This window comes from Acanthisitta chloris, unplaced genomic scaffold, assembly GCF_000695815.1.
Source record: "Acanthisitta chloris isolate BGI_N310 unplaced genomic scaffold, ASM69581v1 scaffold25100, whole genome shotgun sequence".
Lineage (NCBI taxonomy): Eukaryota > Metazoa > Chordata > Aves > Passeriformes > Acanthisittidae > Acanthisitta > Acanthisitta chloris.
Genome location: NW_008650290.1, coordinates 43,000 through 64,924, shown reverse-complemented (window position 1 = coordinate 64,924; position 21,925 = coordinate 43,000). Strand labels below are relative to the sequence as shown.

At 43.6% G+C, this 21,925-nt stretch overlaps 1 protein-coding gene across 1 annotated transcript in view; it reads right to left on the bottom strand.

Annotated features, from left to right (window-relative positions):
- Positions 1-676: 676 nt before the first annotated feature.
- ARHGAP22 (Rho GTPase activating protein 22) overlaps positions 677-21,925 on the bottom strand; it is a 37,886-nt gene continuing 16,637 nt past the window's right edge. The window contains exons 2-7 of the mRNA XM_009084447.1: positions 18,662-18,869; positions 14,788-14,920; positions 10,153-10,226; positions 9,084-9,205; positions 5,541-6,441; positions 677-1,213 (exon numbers count right to left, since the gene is read on the bottom strand). Of these exons, the coding sequence (XP_009082695.1) occupies positions 985-1,213; positions 5,541-6,441; positions 9,084-9,205; positions 10,153-10,226; positions 14,788-14,920; positions 18,662-18,869 (1,667 nt within the window). The 3' untranslated portion in view covers positions 677-984. The remainder of the gene's footprint in view (positions 1,214-5,540; positions 6,442-9,083; positions 9,206-10,152; positions 10,227-14,787; positions 14,921-18,661; positions 18,870-21,925) is intronic.

Genomic DNA, 21,925 nt, shown 5'->3' with positions numbered 1-21,925 from the left:
GCTAAGTGTAAATTGTTCAGGGAGGGTTGAAGAGAGATCCCCACCCTTCCCCCTTTACTACACCCTCCCACCCCATTGTACTAAACTCTCTTACCATAGGTTTTGCTGTTAAAGTTTTATAGATTAAAACCCCTCAGCAGTTGGATGTGTTTTGATGATAAGAATCTTCCATCGTTTACCTTGATGATTGAGCAGTACATATATCAATTCACAAGATTTTCTTTTTTCTCTTGCAGCTAATGCTGCTCTATTTTTGGCTCATATCCCCCAGATACCTAGGGCAAAATGTGCATATTTAAAGTTCCATGGAGTTTGTGTGGCCAATCTGATTATTAATCACATACAGTTTAGTAAGTTGCATTTTTATGAAATGCTGTGACTGTTTGGCAAGTAAGGGATGAGTTTAGTGAATTATCAAGATTTTTTTATCTTCAGCTTGTTTGTAGACTATTTTCACAATATCTTCATAAAATAATGCCACTTTAGGAATGAGAAGTTTGAACAAACTTTATGTATTGAGTGAGGAGAAAAACGACCTCAAATCTGCACCTGGTAAACCCCACTGACTGTGGTGACAGACTGGAACTGACACCTTTCCAAGCACAAGTGCAGGAGGCTCTTAGCTCCAGGCTCAGCCTGTCCATCGGTTCTGCCCATTCCACCCACCCTGCAGGACTAAACCAGGAAAAAGATGGTGCAGTTAAGTCCAAAGATGGCAGCAGGACAATTCTGGAGAATAGTAACTTCTGAACTGTGGATACAAAGGGGGCCCACTCTTGCTTGGCAATCTGACATCTAAACTTTCAAGCATTATGTTCAGCAGTCCTTCCCAGCTGGCCCAAATACTACAGAACATGTAAAGACAACAGAGCAAGTGTCACTGAGAGCACAATCACTGTAGAGTTACTCATGATACATGAGTATACCAGAATAAAATGTGCATTTTCACTGATTTTGCCAGAAATAGAATTTTCTATGCTTGTTCTACTTGGAGACTTTAGTACTTTGACTCCCAACAGTTAAACATCCTAATGTTGAAAAAAACTCTTCCATTTCCTTCTGCAGGAGGTAATTTCTCTTCTCAGCATCTTCACGAGCACGTTCAGAATTCCTCAGCTTTATCTCCAGCATTGTGTATTTCTTTCGTTCTTGGTCCAGTTCTTCTTCTAACCTAACCACTTGTTTCCTCAGGTCTTCACTTGTTTCTTCAATTCTTAAAACCAAAGGAGAGAGGAAAAAAGAAAAAGAGCCTTTTTAAGTGGTTGGATAAATACTGCTGATAACTAAAATAAATTTCAGTTGTTCCACTTAGAGTAACATATTCTAAGAGGAAGTGTTAAAGGAGAGCACCAACTGCCACTTCATTAATGTTGAATTAAAGGGCAGAGACTCCTTGAAAGCGACAGCTTCCTCTGTTTGTATCTTGAGAAAATATACTCAAGCCTTACAAAATGGTGCTTACTTTTGAGCAACAGCCTGGGATGTCAGAGGAGATGTATTAACTCCTCAGTTAGGCTGAGTTCAAATATGTCATTCCAAAATAATCTTTTAACCTGCCACTTCATTAATGTTGAATTAAAGGGCAGAGACTCCTTGAAAGCGACAGCTTCCTCTGTTTGTATCTTGAGAAAATATACTCAAGCCTTACAAAATGGTGCTTACTTTTGAGCAACAGCCTGGGATGTCAGAGGAGATGTATTAACTCCTCAGTTAGGCTGAGTTCAAATATGTCATTCCAAAATAATCTTTTAACCTTTCATCTTGATTCCCTACATGGATATCCAGTACAGAGGAACATCCTTGGAGATCAGGTAGGAGTTGAGATCATAGTCCTTCCTCACCATCCCTTTTATGGTATTTTCTGTAACGTTTGTCATTGGGGGTGGGGCACAAGATTTTACAAACCCCAGCATTTCCTATGAGGAAGACTCTGAAGAACAATCTTTAATCTGCAAGACTTGGAGCTTTTCTCTAAGGAGGCCAAAGAACAAGGTTCATGGTTTTGAGATTTGAAACAAGGGTGGAAGGCACAGCACTTGCTCTGCTCCCCATCATGTTTCCTCATCACAAGACAGAGTACTGGTGTTAATACAGAGGAGGAAGTATTTTAAGGTAGGGATTTCTGATCACTAGAATATGATTTTTAAAATTAGGCTTTTCCTTGGAAAGGTAAATAAAATAAATTAAGCTTTTTAAAATATTTTAAAAACCCCACCAAACACAAGCTCCCCATCGGTCATTGATCAGTATCACACCCAGCTGTGATGCTGGGGTGCTGGCTTCCCTGTGAAACTCTGAATGGGCTATTTTTAGACATGATAAATGATACTCAACAAGGACATGCTACTGCCTCCACAACAGAACAAAACAGAAAAGGGGCCTTTGACAGTCCCAGGAGAGTCTGAATTCCATTTTGTGACCAACCAAGAGGCAATTATGCAGTCAGGGCAGTGCATCTCCTTGAACTGTTCCTTTATGTTCCTTTACATGCAGCTAAAGATCACTGTTAAAATTTTCACAGTGAATCACGAAGTCACAGATGGGTGCACTGAGCTGCACCAAGTCCAGCAAAGATTTGCCCATCTTGCTGAAGGCAGACCTTCAGCACCCAGCTGACTGACTTCTGTGGTACAACTCTTCTGAAGCTGGGACGCTTCCCCCCACACATACACACGCTTTTGTTACACCTTACAGCTCGGAGCTGCCAGTTACATTCTTCCACCACTAAGTTTAGGGGTCAGCTACAGCAGCCTGGACTAGCTGTCCATGTTCTGAATTACATGGGGTCATAGTACCTTACTGCACTTCTACATACACAACATAACAGTCCTCTCCAAAATCCAGTTTCTCAAGAGTCCCAGGTGGTAAACATGGATTACTGAAACTCAGAGAATGTCAGATAATTATATTAACCTTGAGGGAGAAATGCTCCGGAACAGACTGGTTACAGGAAGGCCATAAAACTTGCCTCCCTCTGACTAAGAGAGCGAAAATGGGCAGCTGATGATGAGAAATAACAGCTTTTCCATCAGCAAGTGATCCTTACCTCTGCCGCAGGCAGGTACTGACTCTGCTTTCCCTCCACTTATGTATGTGCCAACAAAAAGCTCATATTCTTTCATTAAAACATGTCCTGCTACACAGAGAGTTCTGCAAACCACACAGGCACATGTAGAATTATAAAGCAACTAATTATTATTTTTGGGGACTAAATTATCTTCAATAAAATAAAGCCACTGAGGCAGCCTGAATTTTTCCTCCTAAGCAGCCTCCCTTCTTTACTAGTTAGCTCCTGTCTTTTCACAGGAGCAGACTTTCATGCAGTCTCAAAAAGGAACCTAGTTTTGCACACGTAAATTGCTGCAGATGTAGTAAAAACATAGCAAAATTTTTGAGAGCTGAAAAACTTGGCTTGAAATTCTTAGATTTGACAGCACAGTCCTTCAGGCTGTAATCCTGAACAGCTGGAGTCAGGAGTTATCCTGTTGAATACAAAAAGGCAATGATTGCATCTTGCCTGGTTTTATGAAACTATTAGTTCATTATCATTTTCCTCTCAGCTACTTTGCCCTGTGAGACTTGGCCAACTTGCAGTCCTCCCCTGCAGCCCCAGTGCTCTCTGCCCCGTCCAGCTGAAGGGGAAAGGCAGGTGTTTGAGCTGAAACTGCTCAACAGATGGAATGAAGAACAGGTCTTCCTGGATGTCCCTGATGTCAACAGCTTAAGGCCCTGTTGGAACAGTTTTACTGATAAGAGATGCAAAGCCATCCTCTTCCCCCAGGCAGCAGGAAAAAATGTACAGATACACATTTCCAAGCTCTGCAACCTGGTGTTTCTGTTTAGTACTGTCTCCCTGCAACACAGCTTGCCAGAGCAGCTCTGCAGAATTCAATGCAAGGCCTGTACCCTCATCTCCCTCCCATTCTGCATCACTGGGTATCTTAAAAAAAACCAAGCAGCCAGGAACTCCCACCCTCATTCACAGACCTTTTCCAACACCCCATCTAGCAACTGATGGTATTCTCATCAGCTCTTGTACCTAGAACACACCAAGGTGGGGGGTAGGCTGTTCTCCCACCCTGTGATGTTAGGTGGGAACCAAAACTGACTCAGTCTGATTCTCCTCCCAGCCCCACATACCAAGGCAGTACAATGCAAGAGGCAGAAATGCTGCAGAAGCTGGCAAGCCACCACTACAGGAAATCATAAAGCAGGAAAGTAGCAAGTGGAATTCCTACAGTAACAGCTGGCCCAGGGGAAGAGATCACAGTTCAGATACATTTCTGAGAAGTTACTTCAGCCAGAAAAAATAAGGCAGCAAATGCAGCCTGAAGCTGTGCTATATATACAATCCTAACAGTCATATGTGCTTTTTGTACCATGTTTGGGAGACTGATTGAAAACTGAGGTATGGAAATGCTACCAGAGTTTTAATTAATTGAAGGAGTAAATGTTAACACCTTAACACCAAAAAACCCCAAGCCAACCACAACTCCTGAGAATACAACTATTAGTAAGAAAAGGGACTACAGCCCTTCTTCAGTGCAGAGTACTGGTGGTGCAGAGCCCAGGCCAATGCTTATTCTTCTGTATTAAAACATAGTGTGGAATTTTGCATATGGCTGTATATTAAAACATATCTAATTCTTTAAGCAACAGTATTTCATGTGCATATTTCCCTTAGTGTTCACCTGAAAGTCATTCTATTAAGCACATACACTCATAAAACCTAATATATCACTCTAGTAATAACTTCCTAGTTATTAATACTTTCTATTTCCTACAACCCCTGCCTCACACACAGCTCTCCTGAAAACTGGAAGGAAGCTCAGATCTTAAGCACAGTACCAGCAGCTGCAGTTGTGCAAAGAAACACCAGTCAGCAAGTAAAAAGAGCACAAGCATTTGCTGTACAAGCAGCAGCTCATTGCTACTCTGAGCCAGGGACTGCCATGTGAGCCAGGGACCACTTTGTACATCAGAAACCAAAAGCAAAGTTTCTAGGAGTTCAGCACTCAAGGACTGCTGAAAAACTTGCAGCTATAATCACACTATAATCACAAAAAAATCCCCTGGGGAATACTCAAGAGCAGTTCCTTAATGCTTCTGCTGCAAAAGCAACAAGAAGCCCTTGTTTTCATACTGATGTGGTATAGCTATCAGTGCCTGCACAGACCAACAGAGTTCCTGATTGAGGCCTTACCACCCTGGGTCCCAACTCCTCCCTCAAAAATGTTTGCTTTGCTGATTCTCTGAGGACATGAAGGGCAGACTTTGGCATTACCTGTGCAGTTTCCATTTCCAGTGAAAAGAGAATGTGAAATATTGGATTTCCCTGTGTGATGGAAGTTCCATTTCTTTGATGATCTCTCAGAGAAATTAAAATCGGATTCAGAGAGCAGTGAGGAAAGAGCAGAACCAAATCTGCTGTCACCCAAACCCAAACTTCAGGTCTGATACCCTTGGTAGCCCACACCCATGTTCAGATAGGGATAATGTTGACAAGATTACTTCCTTGTCCCCCCTGCAAATGACATTACCTTTTGATACTAGTCTCATACTCAGTCCTCTGTTTGCCCAGTTCTGTCTTTAGCTCCACCACCAAGCTCTGTAAGGCCCTGGAGCATTGGACAGAGTCTCGGGAAGCTGCAGCTGGGTCGCTCTGTTCACTGCTGCTGCTGCATGCTTCAAACCTGTCCATGCTGTTCTCCAGATCCGTAGTCTTGACCTCACTCTGAGACAGTGAGCCCTGAGTTATCCACTCGGTTTTGAGAGAGCTTAAAGCAGAAGAGTCACTGGCCCGGCAGGCTGGGCAGCTACTGACCGAGTCCATCACTGAGATCTCACATGAGGATGTAGACCATGTGGTGCTGGCCATGCTGTGTGTGCTGAGGGACAGGCTGGAGGAAGGGACGTTGTCATAAGTAGAGAGTCTCTGGGAAGAACATGAGTCCTTAACGCGTTCCCCAGAGGCTGTTCGGCGATGGCCTCGGAGGGAGTACAGTCCGTTCATCAACCAGTTCCCACTGGAGGAGAGGTTGGGGATATCCAAGGATGAGCTGCCCAGCTTTGGACTCACAGACCGTGCTCCCTGCTGGCGGAAGGAGTATTTCCATGGAGGCAGCGTCTGCACTCTTTTACTAGGGCTGGTGGCAGGCTGAGTCAATTTGCCACTGTGCTCTGGAGGAGTGTTCTTCACTGCAGGTCCTGGAGGGACCTCTAGTGCCACAACATTGCTAGAAGGCAAATCAGCAGGGCTGGGAACGGTGTTCTCTGACCTGCTGTCCTCACCGTCCTCCTCGGAGATCCACTCCACAGTACTGCGCTGACGCACAGGTCTAATCTCCAGCTGGTTCCCTGGCACATCTGCCTGGGGAACAGCAAAGATTCGTCCCTGTTCACTTATCAGCACTGTCATCAGGTGTTGAACTAGTGAGGTGCCTGTGGGTAGAAAAGAAAGGCAAACAGTTGAGGAGATATGAAGACCTCAGAGACTCAGCCCAGCTCATGGGATGTCCTGTGAGCTCCTCGTGAGACCTGTGGCTGCTGTGCATTTCACTGGCTCTGCACAAACAGCTACTCTGGGCCTCTGGACCACAACAGACAGGAATCATTCCCTTTGCTGGAAACTGGGACTGTGAAGGATGCAGGTGTCAGTCCAGCTCATGAATGTATCTGACTAGCAGAGTACAAATGATCAATAAATTGACCTGCTTAAGGACACCTTGGAGGATGACAGAGGAGGAGGACACCTGGAAAACAGGGCATGTCTGTACCACAGGGAGGCACGGGCTTCAGAGCCAGCATCAATCTTGGTGTTTGCATCCCTGCAGGACAGCACAGCCCTGGGCATCATCCACACACTGACCTCTCTGCTGGGATGAAGCATCTCTCTGTCCAGCTTCCAAAACCAGCAGGCTTCCATGACTAGGTTACACCCAGTTTCATAGTCTTAACAGCCTCAGAGCTACTGCTTATTGAAGAATCAGAAATTTCAGCTCAGGCCTTCTGCTGCACTCAGTGTATAGAGAAGCTTGCAGAATGTATGATATCTGCACGATACACACACCTGCAAAAGGTGTGTGGCAAGTGCAGAAAGTACTTGCAATTATTTAAATCCACAGAAATGAGCTGTCATTGTTTTCCAGTAGTGGAACAGACTATTTAGAGAATAGCACTTGCCAAACCTAAAACTTCCTACAAAAGAAAAACCTTTAAAAGAGTGAATATGCAATTCCACCTGTAAGTATTGCCTGACACAGAGAATAATGCCAGCACACCTGGAGGTTCAAGATACGAGCCTGAATTTAATGCTAAGGTTTTGGCCTGACACGGAAGGGGTACTGAACTCACCTACCACTTGTCTTTTATGTCTGTGAATGTCAGAAGAGAAATAAACAATTTAGCTGTCAAACTTCAGGTATCTCTGTTTGAATTTCATGGTATAAATTCGAAGAGAGACATAATTAAACTGTTTTTTTCTTAAGATCTGGGTGCAGTATTTTACTTTATCAGTTCATTGAGCAGATTCAAATTACCCTGAAGCTAAAATAAAATTTGAGAGTCTTTCCACTTCTCCATTATTTCTATTCTAGACTAAAAATAAACCAAACCATTGCTGTTGCTGTTGTTATGAGTGTAATGATTAAGTCTAAAAATCCATTCTACATATCCAGATTTTTCTACAGTTCAGATCTGTGACAATACAGAATTCCAGGTCAGATCACTGTATTGTTTTTACATGACGACTAGGAGAGACCATGAGACTGCAGCATCTGTGGCACCTGTGCACCTACACACAGTACAAGCACCTCTGCCATCAGAAAAACTGCATAATGAAATGCCTGAGGGGGAACTGAACCCAAACTTGTCACCTGTGCCAGCTGAATAAAGAGCACACTGTTGGCCAAGGCTGTGAGAGCTGTCCCAGCACTGGCGCAGTGGCCACTAGGGGAAGTCACAGCATCACACACAGACTGAGGTTTCAGCTGTCCCCGTGTCTGTAACACAGAATAACCCAACATCTGCTCCCACACTTCCTTCTCCTGCTCCCCACGTTTTGGGGCCTTCTACACTTCAAGGGGAAGGTCTCAAATCTACCCTTAAATACAGCCCAGAGGTTTTGAGCCCTGAACAACTAGAGTATGTCAGGTCATGCTCTGAAGCTGTCCTGTTACCTTATGGTGAGTTGTCATCGTGGGGCACACATCTGCACATCACCTGTGCAGAGCTAAAGGCACTGCTGCTGCTAAGGCATGACAATACTGGCAATCGGGGAAGATTTCCACCACACAAGACACCATGTCAGCTGGTCCCTACAGCTAGAGAGCAGTGACAGAGCTGACTTCAGACATCCTGAGCACAGCATCTCCATCTGTGCCTAATGCTGAATCAATCCATCAATTCTTTTTGCAGGTTGCCAAGATCCCACAAAACATTATACAAAGGACCCTCTAAAACTTGCATGACAGTAGCTGTGCTTCAGTGCCACCTGCGAGAGGAGCTGTATTATCCTAGCCCTAATGTCAGCCTGGTTGACCCATATGGAGTTAGATAATTTTAAAGCTTCAGATTTTTTACATTCAAAATCAACAGTGATTTTCAACTCATTTCTAGGATTCTGTGAAGTTCTGACCCATACACAGTCTGCTTAGAAGCCAATACTTGTAAGACACCTAAGTAGCCACTGTGGCACAGCAAAAACTACAGCTGTCTCTCATTGTGGCCTGGATGTGCTCTACAGGGAGCTGTATAATCACTGAAATGCACCAATACAAACGAGAGCAGTTTAGTACTTAAGCATGGGCCCGACATGCTGAAGTACCATTTGAGCTCTCATTTTAACAGTAGGTTCAAAAAGAGTTTTCAGGGGGCAGAGACATCTCCACACATTGGAGAGACACTCCCAGACCAGTTGTGACTGGAGAGACCAACTGGTGCACCCTGTCACAGGCACTGATGAAGGGACTGCCTGACTTGTTGCTGACTGTGCAGTCAACTGAGAGAGCTACCAATGAACACATGGCTTTCACTTAGAGCTCCAAACCACAGCTGTTGTGCTATCACAGGAGAGTAGTACCTACCTTCCATCATGGTCACTGGATCTTCCATTTTGGGCCGTAATATATTTGGTCCAAATACTGTAGCCAGGTTCTGGACACTCATCTTGTTAATGCTGGAGTGAGCCTGAACTTCATCAAGGAACCTTGAAAAGTCCCCCAAAAAATCAAAGGAGGAGGGGAATAATAAGTAAGTCACTTCTCAGACTGTAGGGCAGAGACAGTTTGGTCCTGTTTCCATACAACCCTTACACATGAAATGCTTCTAGGGACTTATGCAGCTCAGTAATAACCCCAGATCCCTCCCAGTGTATGAACTAGAGAAGACAGGACAGTTTCTTGCAGAAGTACGACCTTAGCAGGGATCCAGCATTCTACTGGGTCTGAAAGGACAGATTTTTACAGGAATTCCCCAATTACACACATTGACTTCAGCCAGTTTTCACTGGCAGATGTAACAAAAGTAAAAAGGTATTTCACTCATCTCCTTGTCCTAAAACTAGCAGCCTGTAGAAAATGCTTTGTGGCTTGGCTTGAACCTAACAAAATACAGATCATAGAATCATATAATGGTTTGGGCTGGAAGGGAACTTCTAAGATCATCTCGTTCCAACCCCCAGGTAGCCTGAAAACTGGGATAATCAGCAGAGAGGTGAGAGGAGACAAGGTTGTGGAATCCCTGGTAACTCAAGAGGAAGCCACTTCTAACAACACTTCCAACCCAGAGCAGATGCCAGACTGGCTAGTGTGACTTGCACTTGCTCATCAGCTTGTGTCATAAGTTGTCCAAATGTGCAATACCTAGAAAAAATGCCTTTCTTTAGTGGTCTCTAAGTGCTTCTGAAATAAACAGTATCATTCATACCTGCTGCCAAGGCCATGGATGACAGCAATTTGCTTGGCTGATGCTCTTGGATAAACCAAGTGCTTCCTCCAGGCAGGCTGCACGTTCACCTCCACACGTGTGTTACAGGAGCGGTAACTTACATGTAAATGATGTTTGAATATTCAGACTTTCAGAGTATATTATTTGCATATAAGACAGCCTCACAAAACTTAGAGACTTTTCCAAGTGTTAATTAATTTCACTTACTTGCATATGTATTTGAGGAGGTTGTAGTTGGCTTGGGGCAAATTCTTCACCTGTTTAACCAGTTCCTGGGTACCCTGAGGGACAGGAAAAACAATAATAACAATTATTAATGTAAATGCTGCAAAGCAGATGTGATTTTCCTTCAGTACTACAAAGTTCTCTTTCCATAGCCAAATGCTGAACAACAGATGATAACACAAGGAGGCTTTGCCTTAAAAGAGGTGTCATCTAGTGTGTTGTGCCTTACCAAAAACCCATGTCTGGAGCTTGATTCAGTTCTCAGTGGGAATCCTCCTGACAGAAGCCTTCAATTAGTGAGGCCTGCTAGCCTTCACAGCCTGCCCACTGGCATCAGTAGCAGGGTACCAGCAGATGTGCCTTTGCAGCACCTGGTCTATTTGAAACTTTGAGGCATTGAGTGCAGTACAAATATACTGTAGTAATGCTCAACTGAACAGAGAAGAGGTTTTTTTCTTAAAAAATCTAAACAAGATTCCAATTCAACTACCTTGCTTTTAATTACACACTTCCATTTGCAGTCACGCTGAGCTGGGACAGAGTTCCTCACAAAATTTCTGTCTTTACAATAAAACACAAGGTAAGACACCAGCTGAAGGAGTGATTTAAAGCACTGAAGCTACTTAAACCACCTAATGAAAACCTCTGACTCAGAAGGCTATTATCCTGCCACAGTCCCAAGTACCATTTGTTCATTCCTGTTAATGCTGCAGTTGCCCTGGAAATTTGCTTATTTTTGGAGGCAACTAAACATTTTGCGGAAAAATAGATACTGAAGCACATTTAGGAAAAGTGATAGCTGCTAATGAATGATGGAGGGCTGCTAACTAATGATGGAGAAACTCCAGAACCAACTGGTTCCAAGCCAAAGAAGGGCAGTTGGACATTCATTTCAAACTGTCCTTGATTTATTAAGGACAGCTAGAGAGGGAATTCTGATGGCCAGACTCTTGCAAGATCATCCTGATTTCTCTGGTCCAGAAAAGTCAGAAAGCTCCAGAGAACAGTCTCTATTCCTGCCTTCCTCCTTAATGTCTTGAATATATAGGTACTTTTTTATTCTGTACGTCCCAGCACCAAAAAAAAAAAGTTCCCTAATAAAAATCTGAAACAGAATTCTTAAAAGCAGTCAGTCCTTTTTAGTTCCTTAGCTTCAACATTATGCCAGTTTAACAGTGACGACAATGGAGACACTAACAAAAGGCCATTCACTTCTGAAAATCTCAATCCTCTTTTTTAAACTTCTGAAAATTTTTCCATCAAGGACAGCTGCTACTGATGTGAAGGTTAAGGTCAGTTGTTCAGGTTATCCAGCTTTCAAGTGCCAAGTTTCAACTAGAAATAGGTGAGCTAACAGACCTAATTGCCTCTTGAATTCTGCTCTGTAACCCAATTTATTTCAAGTAGGGAAATTGAGATGGTATTTGTCACTGTATTTCAATTGCTCTGAATTAAAATACCATGGCTCCACTGGATGCAAGAAGGGGCTTTGAAACAGAAACTGCAGGCAGCTGTGAACAGCAGGAAACATGACCTAAGGGTACAAAATGCTACCTGAAAGAAAAAAAAAGGTTCTAAAAATTTATCATCCATGCTCTGTCACAAGGAATCTCAAACATGGTATTACACAGAGAATATCTTCATATTCATCAAGGTACAAACACTTGTCAGGTTAAAAGAAGCTTTCTCTCCTGCTGCAGCATTTATCAGCTCTGCCATAGATTTCTACCCACCAACCACCCGACCAACAGAAGGCTGAGCCTAATAACACTACAGCAAAATCATTAAGAAAAACACAAGCTCAAAACTGCTGTATTAACAAATAGCATTGATCAAGCCTATGGCTGCAGCCTAGCAAGCCATAGAAGCACTGCACTGTTATCCTCGTGGGAGTTTGCAGTGGTAACTCTTACCTCCTTGAAAATGCTGCTTTCCAAGGAATGATCCCAAACCCAAGGATTCTGGATGTGTGTGACAGATCAGTACCAATTTGGAGCTTCTAGTTTGGCTGGAAAACTAGCAATACTTTAAATGTTCACCAAAATTCAGACCCCTCTTTCAAAACTCAGAGCCATGTGTTCAATCCCTTGAACTGGTGAGTGCATCTCTAGAGTACAGGTAGCAGTGAAAGCTGAAATACTACCGTATCAAGTCAGCTCAGACTCAAATGAGATTTTACAGATTTGAAGATCTTTCTTACTCTAAAACTGTTTTTAATTTTCAGTCCCTCCTCCCAATCAGTTGGGATCAGAATCAAATCTTTTTTAACGCTGCAGATCTGCTGAGATACCTGGAGACCTCAGCACAACCCTAAGTCTCTGTTATGTTTCTGTTTGCATTCAAACACCAGAGCTGGCTGCAGAATGAAGATGAAAAGCAATTCAAATGAAAAACGGAAAGCTTAGGGCAGTGCTGGAGTTAGGCCAAGCTAACATCATAATGATTCCTATCCATGATCACAAAGTAGCAGCACGAGGTGCCAACAATTTTATCTGAATGGCTATTTTGTCTTAAGCAATTCTAGTTTTACTGGGGAATGGGTGGATGTTCGAAACTAAAGAAAATTATATTTTGTGTCCAAAAGCCTCATTTGAAACTTCTAAGTGAAAATGAAAATAAAATAGCACTTCAAATTAAACCCGTAAGATTTCATTTTGTTGCAAAAGACTTTAACAAAATGAAATGTTTGATTTTTCAATTCCCTGCTTATCATCATGTGTTAAAAATTGTGGTTTCAATGAAACCACATTTCTGAGCAGGGGGATTTTCCACGTGGGAGGCAAATCAGGCCCCACAGGCTAGGTATGACTGTGCTACATTCTGCTCCACATGCTACTGTGCACGTACAGCCTCTCCACCCTTGGTGTGCACTCCACCTTCCCTTCTGAAAAAGCAAACGGCCCTTGTTGAGGTTCCAGATTTTCCTGATGAAAAAAATAAATTGCTTATGCTTACAACAGCACCTTAACAAAACAACTCGGTGCTACGAGCAGCGCTGTGTTTTGTAAGCTTTCATTTGGGCTATCTAGTGCACCCCATTGCCCTTCTAATCCAAAGAGAATTCTGCACTGCAAGTCATTTGAGTCTGACCTTGCTCCCACAGAACCCGCACAGATGTTTCTTCCCCAACTGCTGCAGCCTGTGCAGGCAAAATCAGGCAAACAGCGTAGTTAATAAGCTGAGCAGTGATACACAATTATGTTTGCCCAATTTGGCAGCGTCTCTACTCTTGTGCAACAGTGCTTAATGGATCCAAAACTTCCCAGTCTGCACATCTTATGACCAAAATGAAGCAGCCTTAGAAACACTGCTGTTGCTTGTGAAATAACCACTGTGCTGTCTGTAAGAGATGCCGGAGTTCACTGAGAGTAAGGCAGAAAATGAGCAAGTTTTGGAGCTAGTAGACACATACCTCTACCTACTAAAAGACATCACGACTGACACACTGATGTGGCTGTGTGCAGGATTCAAATACATATCCATGTGTGGAAATATGCTGTGTCATGCGCAGAAACCTGCTTTCTCAGAGTTGCCTTTTAACCATAAAAAACTTATATTGCCACATATGCTACACTTGATGCATGCAAATAACCATCTTCCTATGGGCACCATGAAGGCCTGAGGCTTCCCAAAGCCTTCAGCCACTTGAACCAAAGGTGAACCCCAAGCTTGCAGTGGAGAACAGTTTTTACAAATCCCACCAAAGACGAGCATGCTCTTGAGACCACACACAGAAAAGGGACAGAACTGTGGACTGCAACTTACAAGCCCTCAGGCCTTTGCTTCTTTAGCAAAGACAACTAGTAACAGCCCTTGCAGCTTCTTTAAATTTCTGTTTGAGAAGGTGGCACAGTTCCACCTGCATTAGACCAGATCCAACGTGCCTTTGCAGTCAGCAAAGGGCTAAGGTATCACCACAAGAGGAACAATATGGATGAAATGGATCAATCAATCATGTTGTAAATTATCCTACTCCTCCCAAGCAGTGAATCAAGATTTCCATGACTGCCACAGACTTGGTGGTTTTTGTCAGCCCCTTCCCTTGCCTGGAAACCAAAGAAAAGAACATCACAAGAAGGTTCCTGCAAAGTATTCACAGCATTATTTCCTACTCCCCCTCCCCCTCCCATTTTGGGATAATATCATAGCCTACCCTTTTGTAGTGCCTTTCCTCTAAGAAATACAAAGACCATCACACTGCTCCATATCTCATCCAGCAAAAGCTGTGGGAAGCAGAATATGCTGTTCTGACACAAAAAATGGAAAACATGGAAAAAGGGCGTGACTTCACACAGCTTGCTAATGAGTCAACGGGAAGGCTGGGAAAAGAACCCAGATCTCCTACCTTGCACCTCTTGCTGACATTGCTACAGAAAAGCTTTGTTGAGAAGAAAGAATCATCAGGCCACAAGACTGACTTCAAAAAAAGCTCCTGCTTCAAGCCGTAGCCTGTGATAACCGAACCCAATTCACACCTTCTAGGAAAATTCAGGGGAAGGTTCCCAGGGACTTCACTGATTTAATCAAGATTGAAAAGTGATGAGAAAAAAACCTACTACATTGAGTCTTGGGAAGAACCTTTGAGGTAGAAGGAGGCAGATTAGAAAAATCACTGACCTCTCCCTCATCTTTTGAGAGTAGCTGTCCACAAGAAAGAAAATCTTCATATTTGGCAAAGGGGATGACAGGCTCTGGCAGCTCTCGAAGGTAAAGCTTCAGGAGGGACGCCACAGTGTGAACATCTGTGTTGCTGCAATAGAGAAGAGGGAAGGAAATTTAGAAACCCACACTACCTCCAAGCTTGATGCCTTTCGTTGGGGGTGCATCAAAGTCCCTCTTAGGGATAGGGGCAGAGTAGGCACAGGAAAAGAAGCTTTTCTGACACATGTTTGTGCTAGGCAGGAGGGTCTACCTGGGAATGAGGAAAATCTCCCATTTTGTCAAGACATTAATGCACCTCAGGCAATAGAGGCAGTGGAAGGGTTATGTCCATGATACTGCTTAAGGTAGGGTGGCACTATGGTTTTTCAGCCAATGTGGATCAAGAACGTGAGCACTACAGTCCAAGCAAGTGCACAGTGATCACATAGCACTGAATTCTGCATCCTGATTCCATGAAACATAACCTCTGAGCCTCTCACTGATCCCTCATGATACTCTCACCAGTCACCGCACACACACACACACGTCTGAAGGACCAGGCTCCCAAGTGTCCTGGTCAATCATTCAGAAAATAATGCAGGAAGCTATATTTCCTCCAGGTCCTCTAATGCCATGGCATAGTCACCCAGCCTGTGGGTCATACCTCCTCCCCCAGACTGGGGTATCTGGATTTTCCTAGCCCATCTGTTATGCTAGGATATCAGCTTTTCTTTCCTCTTCCAAACTAGGAACTTGTTTTTCCTCTTCTCTCTCCTTTGTTTTAAGCTGGAGTTGAGGTGCCAGATCCCACAATGAAGATGCACCTGTACTTCCCTTTCCAGCTATCCAGCTTTTAATGTATGGTGATACCTCTCCTTCATTCCAAGTTTCCTGCTGTACAACGTTGTTAATTGTTGCAGATGACCTCCGAAAAGGTTTTGATTGTTGGAAGTCTAAACAGATTGTCACCAGCTCCTCCCCACCCACCTTTGGGATGGGTAGGGAGTCTAACACTCTTTAAAGAACTCAGAGAAAAACACATCAGCAAACACAGGGCAAGTGAGTTTCAAATCCTCACTTCTATCCAAAAGCTGAATCTCTTCTATTTAAAATGTTTTTAAGTGTTTTTGTAACACACAGCTAAAACAAAACTGGAAAAATTACAACAGGAAGCTGTCAGCAGCTACCACTTGCTACTAATCCTGCTACTGCTATTCCTATTAAACAGCACCATCATATTTGAGAATACCACAGTTTCACACAGTGGTTTTCTTCAGTTGATTATAAATGTTTCACGAATGAGATCAGCGCCTTTAATCTTTTTTTCTCTTTAGTGTGGAGTTTCAGGCTTGGATGGTGGATATGACTACCACTGAGAAGCAGAGCTTTGACTACAGCTTCAGGGCTGCTGGCTGCAGTAACTGTTTCATCCACAATGCCATATGAAATCCAGCCAAATTTTCAGTGGCATGAAAGTGCAATAGGAGCAGACTGCTGTAGGTGCTTCCAATACAGCAACACCTGGCCTTTTTTAAGAACATGCATACGCATTAAAAACCCAAATTGGAAAAGAAAGCCTTTTAAAAATAGGTATTTTAATTATCAGTCATCACAGAGATCAGATCCACCAAGGGGCAGGCAGGCTCTAAGCTTTTGTAAGATTGTTGTAGTTACAAAAGACATCTAAAAGTGCTGACTGCAATTAGGAAATAGGAAAAGATATTCCCCTCACTGCACCTGATTTGGAAACAAGCATAAAGATTTCACACTTCTGCTACCTAGGTATCCTAGGCCATACATCATTTTAGTTAGACAGAGAAAATGATGTTTGCTAGGAGGGGAAGCATTTCACTTTGCCAGGGTGGAATTGCCTCTCTCTTGTCGCTATCTCTGACTATGCATTTCAAGATAGACTATACATATATAAGACCAGAGAGCTGGGCCTACAAGTTGCAGTGTCACACTACTGAGGTACCCCCCTAGGTTTGCTCTGTTAATTCTGTACTGAGCCTTCCATCATGACATTACACATCACAGGCAGAGATTCCCCTGTGAAATCTTTAGTGCCCCTGTTAAAGGTGAGACTTAGTGCTGATCTATTTAGTCAGTGCAAATGCCTATGGAAATAGAAGTGCTTTCTGCACCTGAGGGTTGTGAGACACTGGAACAGGTTGCTCAGAGAAGCTGTGAATGCCCCATTGTGCAGATTGGGTCACCCATCCCTGGCAGTGTTCAAAGCTAGGTTGAATGGGGCTCCAAGCAACCTGACTTAGTGAAAGGTATCCCTGCCCATGGCAGGAGGGTTGGGACTAGGTGATCTTTAGGGTCCCTTCCAATCCAAACCATTCTACAATTCTGTTCTGCTTTAAAAATGGAGGCTTGATTTATTATCATGGCAATTAAATGAGTATAGATTAGACGTAAGTAAAACATGAAATTCAAACTGTCATTCCTAATTAATTCCTCTCATAGATACTCCTGTTCCAGAGTGTAAGTGTTGAATTAAGATAATTCTAATTCTGAACTAGAACACCCAGGCATTCAGTAAAAAAATCAAAGATTTTGTTTAAGAAAAGATTAAGTGAGACAATTTGATGATTTCAAACTATTTTTTTTCATGAAAATGTTTCTAAATGTTTGACACTTCCTTTTAGGGAGCAAATACTGTCTGTGGTTAAGAATCAAAGAAAGAAGGATGGGTGGTCTAGGAAGCTGAGGGGAGGCAAGAATTAGAAGAATGTTCCAAATAAACTCTAAAGATATTCTTCCCAGGATGAGACCAAATGCTGTTCTGCCCACGCAGGAGAGTGCTAGCTCTTCCTGCAGCAGTAGGCAGGGAAATTACTGGCAATGTTAACACTGGCTGGAGGTCCAGGGGAAGTCATCCCCCAAGGTTCATGTGCTGGTAATATACCAGAAGCCACCTATGTCACCTGGAAAAATGGTGCGAGGTCCAGCAGGAAGTGGTGTCAGGTCTCCAAGATCCCAGATCTGATCTCACTTATGGACCTGTGATAGAGATCAGGCCAGATCTACACAATGGCCTTGGATTCAAATATCTCTGAAGTTCAAGGTCTCTATTAGGGGCAAAGCACTATTAAGGTTAGCACAACGCTGACATTCACTCCAGGTAGCATGTACATATGAGAGAGTGGAGGAAATGTTAGTTACAGAGTATGCACAGGACTCGGCTGGAAGGGCTCTGACAGCATTCACCCTTCTGATCATTTGACTGCCTGGGCTCAGAGCCAACATAGAGATAGCATAGCTGAGAGCTGCCCCTTCCCTTGCTGCCCTTGGACAGAGTGCTCAGAGGCAGGGCTGACACTCTTCCCGTGGGAACCGATAATAAGCTACATAACAGCCTCTGGCATAACAACCAGGGAAGATGTATGAGATGGTGGTGACTATTCCAAAACCTGGTGACAAAGGAAGAGTAAGAGTAAAGATATTGCCCCAGGCAGATCTGCTGCAGTTGCAGCAAGGGAGAATGCAACATCTGAAAGCAGTAAAACACCTAGTTCACATCTGACATACCCATTTCTATGATGGGATCCCACCAACTGCTGAGTACACCACACCCAAATGCAGCAATGCTTTTCATTCAACATGTGCTTAAGCTGGAACACTGGAGTAGCCCCATATAGACAAATGGGCTCAAGCACTGAGCTGAATAAAGGCCTCTGCACCCAACACAATGCAGGAGAAAGCCCCATCACATCAGCACTTTCAGAAAAGAGAATGAGGGTGTGGAAAGAACATGTAATCTAGGATAGCCACTGCAAGGACATTCCTGGCAGATTTTACATGTCACAGACACACCAGTCTGAATGTGGTGATGTCAACTCACCTGTCAAAAAGGGGTTTCTCTCCACAATCAAAAGAATCCTGCAGATCTTTGACAAGGTTGGCTTGTCCAGGCATCCGAAAGAGCCCCTCCTCTGTAAGACCTCGCTCCCGAATAAAATCCACACACTGTTCCACCAGCAGCGGGGCCAAGCGCTGGCCATACTTCCGCTCGTACTGCACGGTGTCCTCCAATCGCTGCCCAAAGATCCCTGACAGCAGAGAGCAAGAGAGACATCTGGGTGTCAGCTTCAACTCTTCGTGAGCTATCGCTCAGGGCATACAAGGAGGGAAACTCACACATGGATGCGGAGCTTCTGTGAAGGTTCAGTTTCTAACAGACTTGGAAGAATAGAATTATTTTTAAAACCAGGAATTACATATCGAATGACCTTTTTTTTCTGACTAAGAGTATTTCGAACTGCCCTAAGCCAGTTTATATCTCATACACAAGGAAGGTGGGTTTAAGATTATGGTTATCTGAAGTCACGCAGAGTTTGGATTAAGTAATTTTACTTCCATTGCATCTTCTGTCCCAAGAATGACAAAACAAAGGCTACAATGACTGTAGGGGACACAGTTCCTTTCTGTATGCACCCACCTCTTAGCTGTCACACAGTTTGCAGCTGGCCAGCACAACAGGCAGCAATCCACTAGCAGGGGATTGTTGACATGGCAGAGCACAGTCGTCAACATTAAAACTGGCTATTGTGAGAATCTCCCACCACCCAGGGAGACCCTTCCTATATCTTTTCTTTCAATTAAAACCAATGAATGAAAATTTAAAAAACCCAGTAAGATGCGTGCAAAATCCATCGCCCTTCCTACTAAAAGGCGTGTACTGTACTTCTTGCACCTTGAAAACATTAGAAGCACCAGATACTCTAAAACAAGACTAGCCTAGGTTAATTCTTAGGTCACATCTACTATAGACATATATAACCAAGTATAAAGCACTGTCTTTTTCTTTGGGGAATATGGAGTTTCTGGCCAATACTGGCACCAGACCTTTCAACAACACAGAAGGGGCTCAGGTTGCAAGAGCTAGAACTCCTAGTTCAATCCCTGCCACTGGGAGACTGCTGCATCTAAAAGGACAGCTGCTGGTTTGTGTTCTGAAACTCTAACTCTAGCAACAACAATTCTACAACATGTGGTGGAGTCAGGGAGGATAGCATCAAAGTTAATCATGTTTTGGTTACAGAAATTCAGTAAGTGAGACAATCCCAGAATCTACTCAATTTCAGATGACACCAGACCACAGCAGGTAGGAAATTCTATTCAATGATTTCTCAAAGCAACAGGAAGCTTTCCACAGATATCACAGTGCTTTAGATCATGCATTCAGCACTCAGTTAAACCTGCAGGTCTGGAAAAAAGCAACATGCAATACTGCTTATACCAGGCCAGGGGATTTGGTTGTTTCGTAAGGCTGTACTTACCTTCCTGCTAGTAACCACATTTCATTTTATTTTAGTGCTATATTCATGGAAGGCTGATAACCCCTGGCAGGAATTTTCCTAACCAGCACTCACTGTTCTTCACGGGAGATATGTCAAACCATACCTGCTGGAAAAAAGCAACATGCAATACTGCTTATACCAGGCCAGGGGATTTGGTTGTTTCGTAAGGCTGTACTTACCTTCCTGCTAGTAACCACATTTCATTTTATTTTAGTGCTATATTCATGGAAGGCTGATAACCCCTGGCAGGAATTTTCCTAACCAGCACTCACTGTTCTTCACGGGAGATATGTCAAACCATACCTGCTTTATATATCTGCTGAATCCTCAGTGAAACAAACCATTCACTATCAGTTTCAATTCCCTGAATGAAAGATGCAAGAAGGATCCTAAAGTCCAATTTCCTTTCCTTGCCAGTTTCTCATACATCAGAAGACAGAAACCTTCCTTACGGCCCAGCCTACACAACTGCATTACTGTATCAGAGCTGGAGGGCCATCTCAAAGGAAATTCCCTCATCCTGGCAGAAGGACATGCCCTGAAGCATGGGAGTGACTTTTCTTTATCACTGTATATATTGGATTTATTGCAGAGTAAAGGTTTTACTAGTTCTCATTTCTAACCTGTTTGAATTTTCACTTAGTTGGGTGTCTCCGAAGTCACATTCTAGGACAGGGAATCTGCTCCTGCTTTTGAATGGTTTGCTTTGTAATCTCATCACATAATCCCTGCTGTCATGATGGGGCATATCTATTTCCTTAAAATGATACATGTTGTTCAGTCATCTAGATGCAAGACACAGAGGTTCAGGGAGGTCAGGCTGTGGTAGATGTCAGGGCAATAGCAGCCCTGTCTTCTCAAATCTCTACTTGTTGAATCACAGCCCAGTTTCCTAATGGGTCTGTCTAGAGAAGGCTCTGGGAAAGAGGTGATGCTCTGCATTCCCCAGGCGTAAAGCACATATATAATATTTTTCAAAAAGCTCACGTTCTGGTGATCTAGGCTCAACTCAGATCAAGGACAAAGGCAGTGTCAGACACACATATAAGCGAGGACACACAGAACAACTACATGCATAATATCCACTTACAGTGTGAAACTTCGTCTACTTTTCCCTAGCCTTGGCTGGTCTGTGGTCAGCAACATGCTCTAATACATTTCAGGCAACATCAGTCCTTGCCTTCACAGTCAACCTGGATCACAACAGCAGTAGCTTTCTGTAGACACAATCAATCTGTGAGCAATTTCTGGGTAACAAGTGGACTGCAGCCGGAGACCACTGGCACAGAGACTAAGGAATGTGATGCCAAGGTCACAGAGATAGAAGGGTGATCTGCTTTGATATTCAGATGGACCCTTCCCAAGCACAGCATCACCATTACTACAGGTGGTCGCTGCACAGCCAGATGCTGGGGACCCAGATAGGGATATCTTTTTCTCCTGGATGGAAACAATGATCTTTGGAGGAAACAGACACTGAAATATTCAGCTCCTGTAATACTGCTCCCCTCCCTTCACACCATTTCCATTAGGTAACAAGAAAAAACAGGCATGAAACCAAGACTGACACGACCGAGGATGAAGCTGATCTACCTATCACAGGATGAGTGACAGGAGCTGGCACGAGTGTGGGTTTCTTCTTGTGTGACAGTGCATGCTGAAGGGCTGTGCAAGTGAGATCATACAGTCCTCACAGTCATTTTTTGCAAGGGAGAAAAGACCCTGAAGACATAGCCAGGGTGGAAGACTTCTCCCAGCCCAGCTCTCTTAGCTGCCTCCCACTTTTGTGTGGCAGACTCACAGCC